The 17739-nt window shown below is 55.7% G+C and overlaps 1 protein-coding gene across 4 annotated transcripts in view; it reads left to right on the forward strand.

Moving 5' to 3' along the window:
- The window catches only part of ITPR3 (inositol 1,4,5-trisphosphate receptor type 3), a 66455-nt gene that overhangs the window by 33484 nt on the left and 15232 nt on the right, over positions 1–17739 (forward strand). For all 4 annotated transcript variants that reach the window (XM_032647749.1, XM_032647748.1, XM_032647751.1 and 1 more), the window contains 19 exons: positions 532–693; positions 3399–3571; positions 4115–4234; positions 4628–4810; positions 5680–5931; positions 6019–6163; positions 6674–6815; positions 7485–7684; positions 9638–9767; positions 10291–10348; positions 11795–11960; positions 12943–13107; positions 13184–13258; positions 13645–13770; positions 14546–14668; positions 14751–14951; positions 16268–16519; positions 16771–16896; positions 17007–17132. In XM_032647749.1, coding sequence (XP_032503640.1) covers positions 532–693; positions 3399–3571; positions 4115–4234; positions 4628–4810; positions 5680–5931; positions 6019–6163; positions 6674–6815; positions 7485–7684; positions 9638–9767; positions 10291–10348; positions 11795–11960; positions 12943–13107; positions 13184–13258; positions 13645–13770; positions 14546–14668; positions 14751–14951; positions 16268–16519; positions 16771–16896; positions 17007–17132 — 2925 coding nt within the window. The remainder of the gene's footprint in view (positions 1–531; positions 694–3398; positions 3572–4114; positions 4235–4627; positions 4811–5679; positions 5932–6018; positions 6164–6673; positions 6816–7484; positions 7685–9637; positions 9768–10290; positions 10349–11794; positions 11961–12942; positions 13108–13183; positions 13259–13644; positions 13771–14545; positions 14669–14750; positions 14952–16267; positions 16520–16770; positions 16897–17006; positions 17133–17739) is intronic.

Raw genomic sequence — 17739 nt, forward strand, 5'->3', positions numbered from 1 at the left:
TTGTGGTGCACGGGCTTAGCTGCTCCGTGGCACGTGGGATCTTTCCAGACCAGGGCTCGAACCCATGTCCCCTGCATTGGCGGGCAGATTCTTAACCACTGCGCCACCAGGGAAGCCCAAACTTGTGCTTTTTAAAAAAATTTTTTTTCTAAATTTTTATTATGAAAATTTTCAAACATTGAGAAAGTATTGAAAGAATAGTACAACGAACACTGCCTGAATTCACTTGTTACCACTTTGCCAGCCTTGCTTTATGTAACCCTACATCCCCACATCCATCCTTTTGGACAAGGCAGGCCTGTGTCTGGTCTCCTAAGCTCTGGCCACACGGGCCTGGCCTGCCTTTTCTCTTAGCCTCAGGAGAGGGGAGTGAGAAAGGGGTGGGCGGGGGTCATGGTCTAGCTTAGAATCAGCTCAGGGTTAATGTCAGGGTGGCTTCCAGGCAGGGTCAGTTCGGGGCTTAGGATTCTTGGGACAATTAGGGGTGCAGGCAGATGTGGGGATCCCTCCTGACTCTCCCTGCTCCCCTAGATCTTTGGCATTCTGAAGACCCCGTTCCGTGACAAGGGGGGTGAGGGCCCCCTGGTGCGGCTGGAGGAGCTGTCGGACCAGAAGAACGCCCCCTACCAGCACATGTTTCGTCTGTGCTACCGTGTGCTACGCCATTCCCAGGAGGACTACCGCAAGAACCAGGTGGGCTGCCCGCCGCCCTGGAATGCTGCCCCTTCACCTGCTGGCCGGCTCGCTCCCTCCCTCACTCCTGCTCTCGTTCACTCAGCACGTGTTCACCAAGGCGCACCGCGGTGTGCCAAGCGCCGTCTCAGGCCCCAAGGATGAGGATGCTGCAGGGAACCAAACCAGATAGTAGGGCTGTCCTCACGGCGCACAACCTGGCTCCATCCTTAGAGGGGCCTCATGCTGGGTTTAACTCTCCACTGTGGCTGTCTTGAAATTCTTAATTTTTGAACAAGAGTCCTGCTATTTCTTTTTTTTAATATTACCTCTAGTTTATTTATTTATTTATTGAAATATAGTTGATTTACAATGTTGTATGAATTTCTACTGTACGGCAAAGTGATTCAGTTATACATACATATACATTCTTTCTTTAATAGTCTTTTCCATTATGGTTTATCATAGGATATTTTTAAAAAATTAATTTATTTATTTTTGGCTGCATTAGGTCTTCGTTGCTGCGTGCAGGCTTTCTCTAGTTGCGGCAAGTGGGGGCTACTCTTCGTTGCAGTGCAAAGGCTTCTCATCGAGGTGGCTTCTCTCGTTGCAGAGCATGGGCTCTAGGCGCGTGGGCTTCAGTAGTTGTGGCGTGCGGGCTTCAGTAGTTGTGGCATGCGGGCTTAGTTGCTCCACGGCATGTGGGATCTTCCCGGACCAGGGCTTGAACCCGTGTTCCCTGCATTGGCAGGCGGGTTCTTAACCACTGTTCCACTAGGGCAGTCCTATCATGGGATATTGAATATAGTTCTCTGTGCTCTACAGTAGGACCTTGTTGTTCATGCATTCTATATATAAAAGCTTACATCTCCTAACCCCAACCTCCCACTCTGTCCCTCCCCGAACCCCCTCCCCCTTGGCAACCACCAGTTTGTTCTCTATGTCCGTGAGTCTGTTTCTGTTTCATGGATAAGTTCATTTGTGTCATATTTTAGATTCCACATATAAGTGATATCATACGGTATTTGTCTTTCTCTTTCTGACTTACTTAGTATGATAATCTCTAGTTGCACCCATGTTGCTGCAAGTGGCATTATTTTGTTCTTTTTTATGGCTGAGTAGTATTCCATTGCATATATGTACCACATCTTCTTTATCCATTCATCTGTTGATGGACATTTAGGTTGTTTCCATGTCTTGGCTATTGTAAATAGTGCTGCTGTGAACATATCTTTTTGAATTATAGTTTTGTCTGGATATATGCCTAGGAGTGGGATTGCTGGATCATATGGTAATTCCATTTTTAGTTTTCCGAGGAACCTCCATACTGTTCTCCATAGTGGCTGCACCAACTTACATTCCCACCAACAGTGTAGGAGGGTTCCCTTTTCTCCACACCCTCTCCAGCATTTGTTATTTTTAGACTTTTTAATTAATTAATTAATTAATTAATGGCTGTGTTGGGTCTTCATTGCTGCACACGGGCTTTCTCTAGTTGCGGTGAGTGGGGGCTACTCTTCGTTGCAGTGCTCGGGCTTCTCATTGCGTGGCTTCTATTGTTGTGGAGCATGGGCTCCAGGCGCACGGGCTTCAGTAGTTGTGGCACGCGGGCTCAGTAGTTGTGGCTTGCAGGCTCTAGAGCACAGGCTCAGTAGTCGTGGCGCATGGACTTAGTTGCTCCACGGCATGTGGGATCTTCCCGGAGCAGGGCTCGAACCCGTGTCCCCTGCATTGGCAGGTGGATTCTTAACCACTGCGCCACCAGGGAAGCCCTAGACTTTTTAATGATGGCTATTCTGACTGGTGTGAGGTGATACCTCATTGTAGTTTTGATTTGCATTTCTCTAATAATTAGTGATGTTGAGCATCTTTTCATGTGCCTATTGGCCATCTGTATTTCTTCTTTAGAGAAATGTCTATTTAGTTGTTCTGCCTATTTTTTGATTGGGTTGTTTTTTTTGTTGTTGGGTTGTATGAGCTGTTCGTGTAGTTTGGAAATTAAGCCCTTGTCGGTCGCATCATTTGCAAATATTTTCTCCTATTCTGTAGGTTGTCTTTTCATTTTGTTTATGGTTTCCTTTGCTGTGCAAAAGCTTTAAATTTGATTAGGTTCCATTTGTTTATTTATTTTTTAATTTCTTTTGCCTTGGGAGACTGACCTAAGAAAACATTGGTACGATTTATGTCAGAGACTGTTTTGCCTATGATCTCTTCCAGGAGTTTTATGGTGTCATGTCTTATATTTAAGTCTTTAAACCATTTTGAGTTTATTTTTGTGTATGGTGAGAGGGTGTGTTCTAACTTCATTGGTTTACACGCACTGTCCAACTTTCCCAACACCACTTGCTGAAGAGACTTCTTTTTCCCATTGTACATTCTTGCCTCCTTTGTCGAAGAGTAATTGACTATAGGTGTGTGGGCTTATTTCTGGGAAGAGTCCTGCTATTTCATTTTCACCGGGCCCCACCAATCATGTAGCTGGCCCTGCCAAACAGACAGGGTCCCTCCCTCGTGGGGGTTTCACTCTGGTAGGGAGATGGATGGTGAGCTAAATAACTATATTACATAAAACTGCCCTCTGCCCGGAGCTGGCATCCTCTCCTGGACCCCTTAGCTTCCTAGGGTCGGGGTCCCCTGCCGGTGTCGGGTCCTTGTCTGGGGCCCTGGGAGCAGTGTTCTGGAGCAGAGCTGGGCTCCCTGTGACCCCCAGCCCGGCCGCCCCCCAGGAGCACATCGCCAAGCAGTTCGGGATGATGCAGTCCCAGATCGGCTACGACATCCTGGCCGAAGACACCATCACAGCCCTGCTACACAACAACCGCAAGCTCCTGGAGAAGCACATCACCAAGACGGAGGTGGAGACCTTCGTCAGCCTGGTGCGGAAGAACCGGGAGCCCAGGTGGGCCCCCCTCCCCTGCCATACCACCCCCCTCCCCCCTCCCTTTGCTGCCCCGGGGGAGAAAGCTGCTGGCGCTGGCTGTTAAATACTGAAATCCTTCTGCACTTGTTGACAAACTGCCACCTCTCTGAGGCCCTGGCCCCCCCAGCCCCTCCCTATGTCCCCTCCCATATTTGGCCCAACCTAGCAACAAGGGGGTTGACTCCTGGTAGAGCAGGAGGCCCCCAGATCCTTCTCCAGCGGCCAAGCCAGTGCCTGCATTGGACCAGTTAAATATTTTGAATATCACTCCTTCCTTGTGTCTCCTTTCCTCTGACCCCCTGGACTCCCATCTAGCCCCAGGGTGATGACTGTGGGTCATCCCTCCCCAGGCAGCCGGGAGTCCATATCCCTGTCTACAAGCTTTGAGAAGGTTGCAGGAGCAGCAAACTCCAAGTGCCAGGGAGCTGGTGCTGCCAGCTGGGGAAGGAGGAGGGTGGGCTTTGTCCCCACTGGGGGGCCACCTCTGAGTCCCTCACCCCACCCCTGCTGTCACCACTCCAGGTTCCTGGACTACCTCTCTGACCTGTGTGTGTCCAACCACATCGCCATCCCCGTCACCCAGGAGCTCATCTGCAAGTGTGTGCTGGACCCCAAGAACAGTGACATTCTCATCCAGACCGAGTGAGCCGGCTGCGCTGTCTCCTACCCGCAGCTCACATCCCCCCCCAGGCCTCCACCCTGCCCGGACCCCCCGCTGCCTTAGAGCTGGGGCCCTGTCTGGGTTCACGCTAGAACCTGCAGGCTCTCTGCAGCTACCCAGTACCTGCTGTGTGGCCAGCTCGGAGCTCGGCACTGTGTGGGGGAGGGGATGGGGGCACAGAGGAGGATGAGCCCAGGCCCCTGCCTTGCAGAAGCTCATGGTCTGTCTGGGGTCGCAAGCTGGAGGTGGGTCCCACAGGGGAGGCAGCCTGACTGGCCCTCAGCCCAGCTCTGGGAGGGGAGGTCTGTGTGGCCGGGGGTGCTCGGGGAGGGCTCTGGGCCCCGCTCCCTGTGATGGGTTCCGTTGGTCTGCAGGCTTCGGCCCGTGAAGGAGATGGCGCAGTCCCTTGAGTACCTGAGCATCGAGTACTCAGAGGAGGAAGTGTGGCTCATGTGGACCGACAAGAACAATGAGCACCATGAGAAGAGCATCAGGCAGCTGGCTCAGGAGGCACGGGCCGGCAACGCCCACGATGAGAACGTGCTCAGCTACTACAGGTGCCTCGCCAGGCCCTGCCCCGGGACGAGCCCCAGCAGCTTCGAGGGGGCTCCTGCCTCTGCCTTCGCCAGGGAGGCTAAGTGATGGGTGACTGGGCGGCCCGAGGCAGGGCTCAGCACAGTGATGAGGCCTGAAACAAACCCACACCTGTCTCCATACATTCGTATTTGAAAAATAAGAATACTAGATAACACTCATCAAAGGCTCCCTGTCTCCTGGGCACTGGTCAAAACACTCACCCAATCACTCATTTCAGCGTCACGACAACCCTGTGAAGTAGAGACTATCATTACTCGCATTATAAAGTTGGGGAGACAGGCACAGAGAGGTAAAGGAACTTGCCCAAGGTGACACAGCTGTAAGCAGGGAGCCACGATCCAAACCCAGGCTGCCTGGCCATGGAGCCTGGGGTAGGTAATGCAGGCCTCCGAGGAGGAGGCAGAGGGCATGACTTGGTGCAGAACAAAGCTTCCTACAGCCTTCATTTCTGTAGCTCTTGCACCCTCCCCTCCTCTGTCTCCCAGTCGTGCCCTCAACCCCCTGCCTGAGCAGGGTTCCTTTTACCGAGCTCTCCTCCCTTCCCCCTCCCACCCTTTCTCTGTGCCATCCCTCTTCCCATGAAGACCTGTCCTTGCTGAGCGAGAAGCACCTTCCTCCTTAGCAAAGAGGGGAGATTTGCTATTACTCAATCCCAGACTGTGTTTCTGTCCACTTGGCTTGCTCAGAACTGGGTCCTGTTACGGTGGCTGGTGCGTGGTTTAACCTAAGTCCCTTTGCCACTTTCTCAAGTCCTCAGCAGGCCCAGGCCTGTGCCAGCAGCCCTTGCGAGCCCACCTGCCACGTCCTCACCGTCCTCCCTGCCCCGCAGGTACCAGCTGAAGCTCTTTGCCCGCATGTGCCTGGACCGGCAGTACCTGGCCATCGATGAGATCTCTCAGCAGCTGGGCGTTGACCTCATCTTCCTGTGCATGGCGGACGAGATGCTGCCCTTTGACCTGCGTGCCTCCTTCTGCCACCTGATGCTGCATGTGCACGTTGACCGTGACCCCCAGGAACTGGTCACGCCCGTCAAGTTCGCCCGCCTCTGGACTGAGATCCCCACGGCTATCACCATCAAGGAGTGAGCTGGGCGGAGGAGGGTGGGCAGGGTTCGGCTGGAGGGGGAGGATCTCAGGGGACCCTCATGCCTCGCCGCCTCCACCCCCAGCTATGATTCCAACCTCAACGCCTCCCGAGATGACAAGAAGAACAAGTTTGCTAGCACCATGGAGTTCGTGGAGGACTACCTCAACAACGTGGTCAGCGAGGCCGTGCCCTTTGCCAATGAGGAGAAGAACAAGCTCACCTTTGAGGTGGGCTGGGGCTCAGCAGCACGCTGGCTTGCCCCCTCCTGGGTCTTGGTCACTCCCCAGGGTAGGGTGTGGGATATACGACCTCACTTCCCTCAGTGCCCCCGCCACTGCAGGGAGACCTCATAGATTGCTGGGAGGGAGGCTTCTCTCCTGACGCCCCGGAGAGGGCTGCCTCCCCCTCGCCCACTCACCACATGAGCCCAGGGCTGGGTCACGGGGCCCTGGCAGGAGCCACCCGCCACTTCTTGCATTTCTGCCCTGTCCTCCCCACAGTGGCCTCCTCTGCAGGCCTCTCTTCCTCGGTACCCCTCTGGGGTCAGGCTGCCCTTGTCTGGGACTCTTGGTTCCGTGTCCATGCAGCCTTGACATCCTAGAGCCTTTCCCGAGGAATCTGTCCCTCATTATGCTCCCTGGGCTGGCCCCACCCACAAGACCACGCCCTTCATGAGGCCCCACCCACCACACTTTGGCCCCACCCACACTCACCTCGGCCCCACCCCCTCTCCGCAGGTGGTCAGCCTGGCGCACAACCTCATCTACTTTGGCTTCTACAGCTTCAGCGAGCTGCTGCGGCTCACACGCACTCTGCTGGGCATCATCGACTGCGTGCAGGGCCCCCCAGCCATGCTGCAAGTCTATGAGGACCCAGGCGGTGAGGCTTTGCTCCGCCGGGCCATCCGCTACCCACTCTAGTGTTTCTCAGTCTCCTTTTACCTTTCCCATCGACCCTCCTGTGCCTCCTGCCTCCTGGCTCTTCTGCCAGTTAGTGTCTTAAGCCCCAGTCTCCTCCAGCCTTGGCTGGACCAGAGAGGCCCCCTGCCTAGGCACTGTGGAGACCCTGGGGTCTGGGCGAGTTGCCTTCCTACATAGCCTGGTCTTGAGGGAGATAATGACGCCCTGCGGGGGAGCTCTTAGTCAGATGGGGGGACACACCCTGCTATCAAGAGGAAACAGCCCAGCCGTCAGGGACACCCACTGGTGGCATAAACTCATTCAAACAAAAGGTGCACGGAGGCTGACCCCTGGCCTTTAGTGCTCTCCACACAGTGTCCCCTGAGTCCCCCGTGCTCTGTAACAGCTCTCGTGATTTCCCACATGAGAATTCTCACTGATCTCCCCACACAGTTCACCTTTGCCCTGGCCCTCCCTTCTTTTCCCAGCTTTGGCTGAAAGCTCACCTCCCCCAGGAAGTCTTCCTGGGGTGGAGGAAGCCCTGCCCCTTCCTTAGGGTGGCTTTGCCCTGCAGCTGAGAGAGACAGAATCAGACCAGGTGCCCCTGCTGTGTGTCCTCTGTGACCCCCTCCTGCTCGCCGCTCTGCAGGCAAGAACGTGCGGCGGTCCATCCAGGGAGTGGGGCACATGATGTCCACCATGGTGCTGCACCGCAAGCAGTCTGTCTTTGGCGCCCCCAGCCTGCCTGCCGGCGCCAGTGCCCCTGAGCCGCTGGACAGAAGCAAGTTTGAGGAGAATGAGAACATTGTGGTGATGGAGACCAAACTGAAGATTCTGGAAATCTTGCAGGTGGCTGGGCCAGGAGCGTGGCGGGAGGTGTTAGGAAGAGGGCAGGAGAACGGGGGGCAGGTATGAGGAGGTTGGTGAGGTGAACCCCTCTCAGATCATAGTATCTAGTGCTGGGAGGCTCCACAATGAGCCGTCTAGCCCAGTGGGTAGCCGAGTGGGTCTCAAAGTGTGGTCCTCCGACCAGGAGCATCAGCCTCACCTGGGAACTTAGAAATGCAGGTTGTTGGGCCCCACCTGGGACTTATGGATCAGGGACACTGGAGGTGGGGCCTGTTGTCTGTGCGGTAACAAGCCCTCCTAGTGGTTCTGGTGCGCGCTGTCCCCTCATTGTACAGATGAGGGACGGGAAAGCGGGGAGGGGACTCTTCTGCAGTCACACAGGTTTTGAAGCAGAGCTAGAGATTTGAGAGCTTGTTTCCTGGTGGGGTGGACACAGTCATCCTTCTTCTGGGTGTCTTCTGGGTCTGAGACTCCTCAGCAGCACTTGGGGAAGGGGCTTTATAGGGTCCTGAGAAGGGATAAGGACCCTTTGCTTTTGCTGTGCTTCCACCAGAGGATGGGAAGGGTAATGCAGTGATGTCCCTGGGGACCCAGTCTGGGCAGGGTCTGTTTAGGGGAGTCAGAAGAGGGGACTTTTAACTCATTCTGGGGGCTGGGGGCTTCCAGATCTGAGTCCTGGGTGTGGCCAGAGGCTCTGTTTCCCATGATGACAGAGGATAGAGGTCAGTCAGGGGTGTCTGCAAACCCTGTGTCCTCACCCCCCACCCCGCCTCTCCTGCTCCCCCATAGTCCTTGGTTCCCTCCTACTCCCAGGAACCCCAGGGTCTGTTTGGCAGAGAAGGATAGGAGGACAAGAGTCGGCCTTTGGACCTGGGGAGCTGCCTTCCCATCCCTGTTAGCGTCCAGCCTGGGAAAGAGGGACTGAGTGGGCTGTGACGGCGGGGGTGGGGGGGGGGTGTCTCTGCCTCATTCTGAGAGGAGGTACCATTCACCATCACTGAGGCAGGAGCTGGGGAGAGGGCGCCCTGGACCTCCCTGGGAAGAGGAGTCTTTATTTATTTATTTATTTATTTTTATTGAAGTATAGTTGATTTACAACATTGTGTTAGATTTCTGCTGTATAGCAAGTGATTCAGTTATACATATATCCACATTCTTTTTAAATATTCTTTTCTATTATGGTTTTTCACAGGGTACTGAATATAGTTCCCCGTGCTAAACAGTCGGACCTTGTTGTTTATCCATCCTGTATATAATAGTTTATGTCTGCTCATCCCAAACTCCCAATCCTTCCCTCCCGCACACCCCCGTTTCCCTCGGCAACCACAAGTCTGTTCTCTGTGTCTGTGAGTGTGCTTCTGTTTCGTAGGTAGGTTCATTTGTGTTGTACATTAGATTCCACATATAAGTAATATTGTATGGTATTTGTCTTTCTCTGTCTGACTTACTTCACTTAGTATGATAATCTCCAGGTCCATCCATGTTGCTGCAAATGACATTATTTCGTTCTTTTTAATGGCTGACTTATATTCCATCGTGTATATGTACCACATCTTCATTATCCATTCCTCTGTCAGTGGCCGTTTAGGTTGTTTCCATGTCTTGGCTGTTGTGAATAGTACGGCTATGAACATAGGGGTACAGGTATCTTTTTGAATTATATTTTTGTCCAGATAATATGCCAGGAGTGGGATTCCTGGATCATACGGCAGCTCCATTTTTAGTTTTTTGAGGAACCTCCATTCTGTTTTCCACGGTGGCTGCACCAGCATGCCTTCCCTGGGTAGGGGAGTCTTGATGTTGTTGGTTGTGTTGTCCCATCGGGTCCTGAACATCAATGCTGAGCCTCCGGAGTGCTGGAACTCATTCGGGGTGGCCCCTCACTCTTCCTAGAGCGAGATTGGCCTCCTGACCTCAGACCGGTCCTCACCCCATCCTCTCCTCCTTCTCCAGTTCATCCTCAATGTCCGCCTGGATTACCGCATCTCATACCTGCTGTCCGTCTTCAAGAAGGAGTTTGTGGAGGTGTTTCCCATGCAGGACAACGGGGCTGATGGCACAGCCCCGGCCTTCGACTCCGCCAGTGAGCCCCCACCCTTCCCTTCACCCTGACTTCACGCTGAGGCTGTGTGACTCGCCCAGGGGTACACAGCAGTGGGCTGCGGCCTGGGGTCACTTCGGGCCAGCTCCCCAGCCCTGCCCCCATTTCCCAGTCTGCAAGGACCTTTCCTCTCCATTGTCTCATTTAATTGCCCCAGAGAGGGCACGGGGCAGGGGTCATCCCCTCCATTTCCTAAATGGGGAAACTGAGGCCCACAGCGGGGCAGGGACTTGCCCAAGGCCACAGTTGGTCAGAGGCTGAGCCGGACCAGCACCCCCAGCCCAGAGCTCTGCTCGCCCCGGCAGGGCAGAGTGGCTGATCTGGTCCCTGCCCTGGTTGGTTCCACCTCTGCTGCCAGAAGAGTCAGGCAGAGGGGCTGCCAACCAGCCAGTGTGGGGAAGGGGGTGGTTTGGGCGTCTCCCTGCCCCCTCTCCCCAGTGCTCCCCATCTTTCCTGGACATGGACCAGCCACTTGCCTTCATCTGTGCCCTCTTGCTCCCCACAGCCGCCAACATGAACCTGGACCGCATCGGGGAGCAGGCGGAGGCCATGTTTGGAGTGGGGTGAGGCCAGGGTTGAGGCTGGGGGTTGTGGATGGGGTTGGGTGGGTGATGCCGACACAGGCTTGAGACCCCTCCCCCCTCGGTTAATCCTCCTGCAGACCCTTACCAGGCTCTGGGGTGGGGGTGCCCCGGCTTTGCACTCTGACCCTCCCTTGCCTGCCCAGGCCCAGTGATATCGGGACCACTTGGGCCCCACTGTCATCCTGGTCATCCCCCTGCCTCCCCTCAGGGCAGTTGTGCCTTTGTGTGTCAGGACTTGGGCCAGGTGGCTGGAGGGATGTCCCTGTGTCCCACAGCAGGGAGGGCAGCCTGTTCTTCAGAGGGCTGGAGCAGGGTGGGGAGGGTCACCCCAGGAGCTGGGGGCTCGTAACTATTTCTGTGCCATGCCTTTGGCGTCTGGTGAAGGCTTTGGCTCCTTTCTCAGAATGGCATTTTTATTTTTTATTTATTTATTTATTTTTGCTGTATGCGGGCCTCTCACTGTTGCGGCCTCTCCCGTTGCGGAACACGGGCTCCGGCCGCGCAGGTTCAGCGGCCATGGCTCACGGGCCCAGCCGCTCCGCGGCATGTGGGATCTTCCCGGACCGGGGCACGAACCTGTGTCCCCTGCATCGGCAGGTGGACTCTCAACCACTGCGCCACCAGGGAAGCCCTTTTTAAAAAATTTTTTTTTATTTTTGACTGCGCCGTGCGGGATCCTAATTTTCCGACCAGGGATTGAATCCGGGCCCACGGCAGTGAAAGTGCTGAGTCCTAACCACTGGACTACCAGGGGATTCCCAGAATGGCGTTTTTAAATTCATAAAATAGTGCACACAAAATTACAAAGGAAACCAATGGCATTGAGATGCAGTTATCAAAATACTGGAGAAAACAAATTTGAAGTGACAGTTATATATGTGTGCCTCTCTATTAGCACATTAAATAACAATCCGTGCCTGGGGTGTAATTAGTACCATTACTTTGAAGTCTTGATGACTGTAAATGATATTTTTGCAATTTCTATAGCAACACTTAGGTGATGGGAAAACATCTGTGATTTTTTTATTGGTGACAAAGTCACAGGTACCGCTAATTTTTTCTCACTGAAGGAAATGTTACGTTTTGGTGAGAGGTTGGTGAAAAGAAAGATGGAGGTCTCCCCCCACCTCTGTTCACAGCCCCAGCCTCTAGCCATGAATCCCTTGGGGGTGTCTTTGGGTCCCCTGTGAAGAGTCCCTGCCTCAGCTGCTGTGTGGGACCTCAGGGGACACAGGGATCCCTAGGGTGCTCAGGGTGACAGCTGTTTGCAGAGTGAGGAGGAAACATCACTATTTTTAACCAGCGTGACATGGGGCACCACAGCTACCTAATGGGTGGCAGGGAGCCTGCTTGTCCCCTGGGCCCCAGGAAGGCGCCGGCCGTGCCCCCCATCACCCTCCTTCCCGCCCCCCGGCCCACGCGCAGGAGGACGAGCAGCATGCTGGAGGTGGACGACGAGGGTGGCCGCATGTTCCTGCGTGTTCTCATCCACCTCACCATGCACGACTACGCGCCCCTGGTCTCGGGGGCCCTGCAGCTGCTCTTCAAGCACTTCAGCCAGCGTCAGGAGGCCATGCACACCTTCGAGCAGGTGCTGGCTCCCCTGCCAGAGCGCCCGGCCCTTGGGGAGCGGGAGGAAGGCCTGAGGGGGGCTTCTCGGGAGCCAGCAGGCACCGAGCAGGTGGGCTGCAGACTGGACGCTAGGCGGGGATGCCAGGACGGAGCAGCTTTACAGCCCCGGGGCAGCTCGAGATGCCTCCCTGGGGTGTTTGGCCTTGCCGAGCCCCTTAAAGGGGGAGCTACGTCTTGGCCACCTCAGTCTCCTCTTAGCCTGACTCCAGGCCTGTCATGTCTTATGAGGTGGACAGCACTTTACAGATTGCACACTCTATCACGTGCACCTTAGCTAATAAATGCTTTGAATCATGCCTAGTGCGCACTCAGCCTTCACCAAGGGGACTGGCTTTGTCACTGTGATGTCGTGTGGTCTCGACCGCTCCCTGTGAGAGGGGAGTGGTATTTAATGAGCGAGCACCGTGTACCAGGCACTGAGCACTGGGCTTGCATTCATGTAATTCTCCAAGCAGCCCCGACAGCGTGATTTCTACTCTCATTCCTGTTTTACAGGTGGGAGAAATTGAGGCCCAGGGGGCTTTAGCTTTCTTCCCTTACCCACTGACCCAGAGCGGGTAAGGTGGGATAGGAGTCAGGGTTCAGTTCCCAGCATTCAGTGATGTCAGTATGCCTTGGCCCGCCCTGTTCAGGTTTTGCGTGAACAACTGACAGGCCACAGCAGCACGTGACATGAGTCAGTGAATAACTGAAGCCAGATGATGACGCAGCTCATGACCGGGGGTGCAGGGAAGTCTGTGGCCATCAGGGAAGGCTTCCTGGAAGCAGTGGACTTAGAACAGAGTCATAAATTCCGAGTAGGATCTGGCTCGGTGGAGAGGAGCAGTTGTAGAGTGGAGATGCCGGGAGCAGAGAGGCCAGGACAGTGCAGTGCCGGGAGTCTCTATGAGGCAATGGACCTGGGGGTGCTCTCACCAGGCATGCCTGTCCTTGACCTTCAGGTGCAGCTGCTGATCTCAGCCCAGGACGTGGAGAACTATAAGGTGATCAAGTCGGAGCTGGACCGGCTGCGGACCATGGTGGAGAAGTCGGAGCTGTGGGTGGACAAGAAGGGCAGCGGCAAGGGCGAGGAGGTGGAGGCAGGCGCCGCCAAAGACAAGAAGGAGGTGTGCGGGGTGCGGGAGTGGGGGCAGGGCCCCCGCGAGGGCTGGGCCTGGCTGACACCGCTCCCTGTGCCCCCAGCGGCCCGCGGACGAGGAGGGCTTTCTGCACCCGCCTGGGGAGAAGAGCAGCGAGAACTACCAGATCGTCAAGGGCGTGAGTGGCCGGGTCCTTGGGCGTGGGTCTGCGGGCCGGCCTCTTCCGCCTCCGCTCCCCGCCGCCTTGGAAGATATCCTCCAGCTTTCCTTGAGTGTTGAAAACAACTCTGCCAAGGTCCAGATGGAATTATTTTAAAGCCGAAGGAACTTAATGAAGTTCCATTTCACAGTCATGTTGTTGTGTTAGCTTTGATGGGTGGAATTGGGCTTTTAGTTCTTTCCTGCCTTGCTGCAGGGATCTGATTCAGCGGCCGTGGCCTCCTTCCCTCTTCCTGTCCCCGGTGTGAGCTGGGGCTTGGCTGTGGCCGGCTGAGGGGTGGGTCGGGCAGAGGGGAAGCTTGAGGAAGTGGGAGGGGGCCTTGGGCTCACCCTCCCCTCCCCCAGATCCTGGAGCGGCTGAACAAGATGTGTGGCGTCGGGGAGCAGATGAGGAAGAAACAGCAGCGGCTGCTCAAGAACATGGATGCCCACAAGGTCATGCTGGACCTGCTGCAGATCCCCTATGACAAGGTGACACCCGACTTCTGACCTCTGACTCCCCAGGGCAGCTTCACCCTGAACCCTGACCCAACCCAAACCACACACTAACCCCTGATGCTGACCTAGCCTGGCCTCACCCTGACCTTTTACCTTGGCCTGCCCCACATACCTTGACCCCTGAATCCAATCTTAGTGTCATCTTGACCTTTGACCTTCCACCCCTCATCCTGATCCACTTTGACCTTGAATTGACTCCAGTCTCACCCTGATTCTTGACTCTGACCCCAGCTTCTGTTTCCCTCTCTGGTCTAATCCTCATACTCTCAGCATCATTTTAACCTTTGACCCTCAACTTCCTTACCCTGACCTATGTTAACCCTAATCTGACTCCAGTCTATCCTTGGCCCATGACTTGGATTCTGTACCCTAGCCTCACCCTGATCTCTTACCCTGACTGTCCCCAAGCCCACCCTGGCCCATAACTGCAGGCATGGCCTCATCTCCACCACGGACCCCTCCCCTTGACTGATCTTGATCTTGATCTTTCTCCAGCTTCACCCCACTCTTGACCCTGACACCCCCTCAGTGTTCACCTGATCCTGACCCGTTAGCCTTGCTCCCCGACTCCGGCCTCATCTCAGCCTCTGACTCTCAGTCCCTCACACATTTCCATATCCTGACCCACCTTGAACCTGGCCACCTTGGGGTCCCAATCCTGAGCCCTGACCCACCCCCACACCCGTCTGCGGGCTGGCCTTCACCCTGTGGTGGCCCCAGCACCCTCTCCCCTCCTGTCTGCGTCCAGGGCGATGCCAAGATGATGGAGATCCTGCGCTACACGCACCAGTTCCTGCAGAAGTTCTGTGCTGGGAACACCGGCAACCAGGCCCTGCTGCACAAGCACCTGCGCCTCTTCCTCACGCCGGGGGTGAGGGCGTGGGGCCCGGGGCTCCGGGGCAGGGCTGGGCTGCGCGATCCCCCCCTCTGACGGACGTCCTGCCCCCCTGCAGCTGCTGGAGGCGGAGACCATGCAGCACATCTTCCTGAACAACTACCAGCTGTGCTCTGAGATCGGCGAGCCCGTGTTGCAGCACTTCGTGCACCTGCTGGCCACCCACGGGCGCCACGTGCAGTACCTGGACTTCCTGCACACCGTCATCAAGGCCGAGGGCAAGTACGTCAAGAAGTGCCAGGACATGATCATGACCGAGGTGAGGGCGGCCGAGGGGTGCTCGGGGAATTCGGGCAGCGGGCAGGCAGGACCCAGACTTGCAGGAGTCAGACAGTGGGTCATAGAGAGGCCTTGGGGTGCTGGGCTGTGGAGGGGACTTGGGGGAGAACTGAGGACACAGAGGCTGGTCTAGCAGAACTTGGGCTGCGGCCTAACAGGACTCAAGCAAGGCCCAGGAGAAATTAGGCGGCTTGTAGAACTCAGATAACGGGCCTGAGAGAACACATTCCTTCATTTATCATTTATTGTCGTTTATCATTTATTGTCGTTTATTTACAAATCATGAGGCACCTGCTATGTACCAAGGTCCATGTATCCCTGGGAAAAACCAGTCAAATGAAAGCTCCGAGGGCAGTGTGCCGGGGGGACAGGGATCACAGCTTTTGTGCTCATTGCTAGGGCCCCAGGGTCTGGCACACAGTAGGTACTCAGTAAACAAGGGGTGAAGGGCTGAATCTAAATCTGGAACAGACATGCTCTCTGCTCTGGAGCATCTCAGAGTGGGGAGGAGCAGGGAGAGAAAGGAGCAAACACTCAAGTGAGATGAGGGGACTTACCAATGAGACGTTGTGTCTGGAAGTGCTGTGCAGTGTCGATTATTAATTGCTATTATTGTATTACCGTGACTAACCTAATCGCCGACACCAGAGGGATGCAGTGTATGCTCCTCGAGGGTTTAAATTACAGCTATGGGGGGCTTCGCTTGTGGCGCAGTGGTTGAGAGTCTGCCTGCCGATGCAGGGGATATGGGTTCGTGCCCCGGTAAAGGAGGATCCCGCGTGCCGTGGAGCGGCTGGGTCCGTGAGCCATGGCCGCTGGGCCTGCGTGTCCGGAGCCTGTGCTCCGCGGCTGGAGAGGCCACAACAGTGAGAGGCCCGCATACCGCAAAAAAAAAAAAAAAAAAAAGTCTAAATTACAGCTATGGGAGCACAGGGGAGAGAGGGAGAGAGAGGGTGAGCCGGGAGAGGGTGGGATTACAAAGGACTTCCTGGAGGAGGCGCCTCTGAGACAAGCCCAAGTGGGATTTCTTTCCTTAGAGGAGGGAGGACTTCCTGAGTCTGGGGTTCAGTGTCCTAGCTAACAGCAGAGGGCCTGAGACATCGGGCAGCGGGCAGGGATGTCCCAAGGGTCAGGGAACCCCAGAAACTCAAGCACGGGAGGGTTTTCCTGAGTGTCGGGTGAGGGCTGGAATCAGAGTCCCAGAGTCCCAGTCTCTCCCTGGGAAGCACAGGAGAGGGCTGGGGCCCCGAGCCTGCTGGACTGAGGGGGTCTGATGTGCCCCCTTCCCACCCACAGCTGACCAACGCAGGTGACGACGTGGTCGTGTTCTACAACGACAAGGCCTCGCTGGCCCACCTGCTAGACATGATGAAGACTGCCCGGGACGGCGTGGAGGACCACAGCCCCCTCATGTACCACATTTCCCTGGTGGACCTGCTGGCCGCCTGCGCCGAGGGCAAGAACGTCTACACCGAGATCAAGTGCACGTCCCTGCTGCCCCTGGAGGATGTAGTGTCTGTGGTGACACACGAGGACTGCATCACCGAGGTGGGGCCTGTGTGCACATGGGGATCCCGGGGGGCTGGGGGAGGGTGCGGGGGTGGGGAGCCAGCCCCTCAGCCCTACTGGGTGGGGCAGGGGGAGGGAGGGAGGGAACGTGGGGGAAGTAGACAGGGCTTGGGAGGTGGGGAGGTGGTGGGGACTCGGGCAGAGGAGCGAGGGGAGGGTCGGGAGGAATCAGGGAAGCGCAGAGAGGAAGACCCGGCTCGTGCCCTGACCTCCCGGCCCTGCCTGCCCAGGTGAAAATGGCCTACGTGAACTTTGTGAACCACTGCTACGTGGACACGGAGGTGGAAATGAAGGAGATCTATACCAGCAACCACATCTGGACACTCTTTGAGAACTTCACCCTGGACATGGCTCGGGTCCGTGCCTGTCGGGGTGTGGACTGGCAGGCAGACCATGGCGGGGGGCCAGCGGTCTTCCAGGGGGTGGGGGTGGAGGGGCCCCCAGGCATCAGTCTCTCCTACCCCAGGTCTGCAGTAAGCGTGAGAAGCGCCTGTCTGACCCCACCCTGGAGAAGTATGTGCTGACCGTCGTGCTGGACACCATCAACGCCTTCTTCAGCTCCCCGTTCTCTGAGAACAGCACCTCCCTGCAGGTGAGCTCCAGCTGCTGGCGGCTTCTGTGTGGGCAGCGGGGGGCGGGAGTCAGAATATATATATTCATATTTGCTTGTAGCTTATAAAGATACAGCAGAAGAATATAAACGCGTATTAGTTATCAATGCTGTGTAGCAAATTATCCCCAAATATAGCAGTTTAAAACCACAAACGTTTATTATCTCACAGTTTCCGTGGGTTGGGAATTACAGGGGCAATTACCACAGAACAGGAATTCCTAAATTCACTTGGTACGATGGGTCCCAGGGTAGCCGGGGACACCTGGCAGCCCTTATGCACTGAAGACAACGTGTGACGATCACTGCAGTGGATGGCAGAGCCATCTAGTGGATGGCTAGTTGGTCGTGGTGTCCCTAGAACTGAAAGAGGTAGACAGTCTCCTTAAAGCCTTTCTTATCCGTAGAGGCAGAAGAGCTCTAGGCTGTGAACGGGTGTTGGACTTGAATCCCTGAGAGTCACAGCCCCTCAATCCCCAAATTCCCAGACTCGAGCCAGGTCACAGCCCAGAGCCCCTTGAAAGGAAGAGACCCAGGTTCCCTTGAGGAAGGACCCTGCTACACCACCTAATTCATAAGGAAACACTGG

This window comes from Phocoena sinus, chromosome 11 (genome assembly GCF_008692025.1).
Source record: "Phocoena sinus isolate mPhoSin1 chromosome 11, mPhoSin1.pri, whole genome shotgun sequence".
In the NCBI taxonomy this organism is placed as follows: domain Eukaryota; kingdom Metazoa; phylum Chordata; class Mammalia; order Artiodactyla; family Phocoenidae; genus Phocoena; species Phocoena sinus.